Genomic DNA, 888 nt, shown 5'->3' with positions numbered 1-888 from the left:
CGACTCGAAGCGGGTCGTCCCCTCGGTCGGGCTGTCCTGGCGGTAGAAGATGAAGCGGGTCAGCTCCACGCTCTCGATGTCCCTCCTGACGTCAGCTTCCTCCAGCTGCAGCACGGGCTCGGTGCCGCTCAGCACGCACGACATGTAGAGTTGGTAGCCCTTGATGCCCAAGGCCACCGGCACTTGCCCGGTCCCTGAACCACCCTGCGATGGCCGGGGCCGGTACAGAGCGATGTTGAGCTTCACTGCAGAGAGAAGGGGCAGGTTACCAGGTGGTCCCGGGGCTGTGGGGTGACTCCCGGGTGGTCCCAGAGTTGGGGATGGGGACATTGGGTCAAGACTGTGTCCCCATACCTTTCCGTCCAGCGGAGGGTCCCTGCAGGTGCAGGGCCACCAGCTGAGTGGGTGACTCCAGCACGAAGCACTTGTGGTCGATGTCAAAGATGTCGAAGGACTGGGAGCGGGTGTAGCGGTAGACGGGCGCCCCGGTGTAGCTGCTCTCGATCTGCTGGAAGGTGATGGGCTCTGTGGAGAGGGAGGAGGTCAGAGGGATGCTGACATTCTTGGGTCCAAAAGCGTGCCCCCAGCTGGAGTGACATCCTTGACACTGCCCCCTCATACCAAAAATTTCATCCAGGAAATTCCCAAGGTCACTGTCAGCAAAGTCTTTTTTCCTTGTGTGCTGGCTGCTTCAGGAGCTTGGTCGCGGCCACCACGAGGATGGCAGCCTGGCGAAAGGTCCTGGCAGAGTGGCCCTTAGTCACCGTCACCTGGATGCCCACGCCAGGAGATGTCACCTCCGAGTCCAGGCGGGGTTTCTGGGGAGGAGAAGGGACATGGGGTGAGAGCCTGTTCACGGGGCCTCTCGATTCCCGTCACGGGGGTCCC

At 61.9% G+C, this 888-nt stretch overlaps 1 protein-coding gene across 1 annotated transcript in view; it reads right to left on the bottom strand.

Annotated features, from left to right (window-relative positions):
- Positions 1–4: 4 nt before the first annotated feature.
- Positions 5–888, bottom strand: part of IL1B (interleukin 1, beta) — a gene marked incomplete at its 3' end in the record, with an annotated part of 1,082 nt that continues 198 nt past the window's right edge. Inside the window, 4 exon segments of the mRNA XM_009867620.1 lie at positions 5–245; positions 355–525; positions 622–676; positions 678–849. Of these exon segments, the coding sequence (XP_009865922.1) occupies positions 5–245; positions 355–525; positions 622–676; positions 678–849 (639 nt within the window).

Source organism: Apaloderma vittatum, unplaced genomic scaffold (assembly GCF_000703405.1).
Source record: "Apaloderma vittatum isolate BGI_N311 unplaced genomic scaffold, ASM70340v1 scaffold24984, whole genome shotgun sequence".
NCBI classification, from domain to species: domain Eukaryota; kingdom Metazoa; phylum Chordata; class Aves; order Trogoniformes; family Trogonidae; genus Apaloderma; species Apaloderma vittatum.
This window is presented reverse-complemented; position numbering and strand designations above follow the sequence as displayed.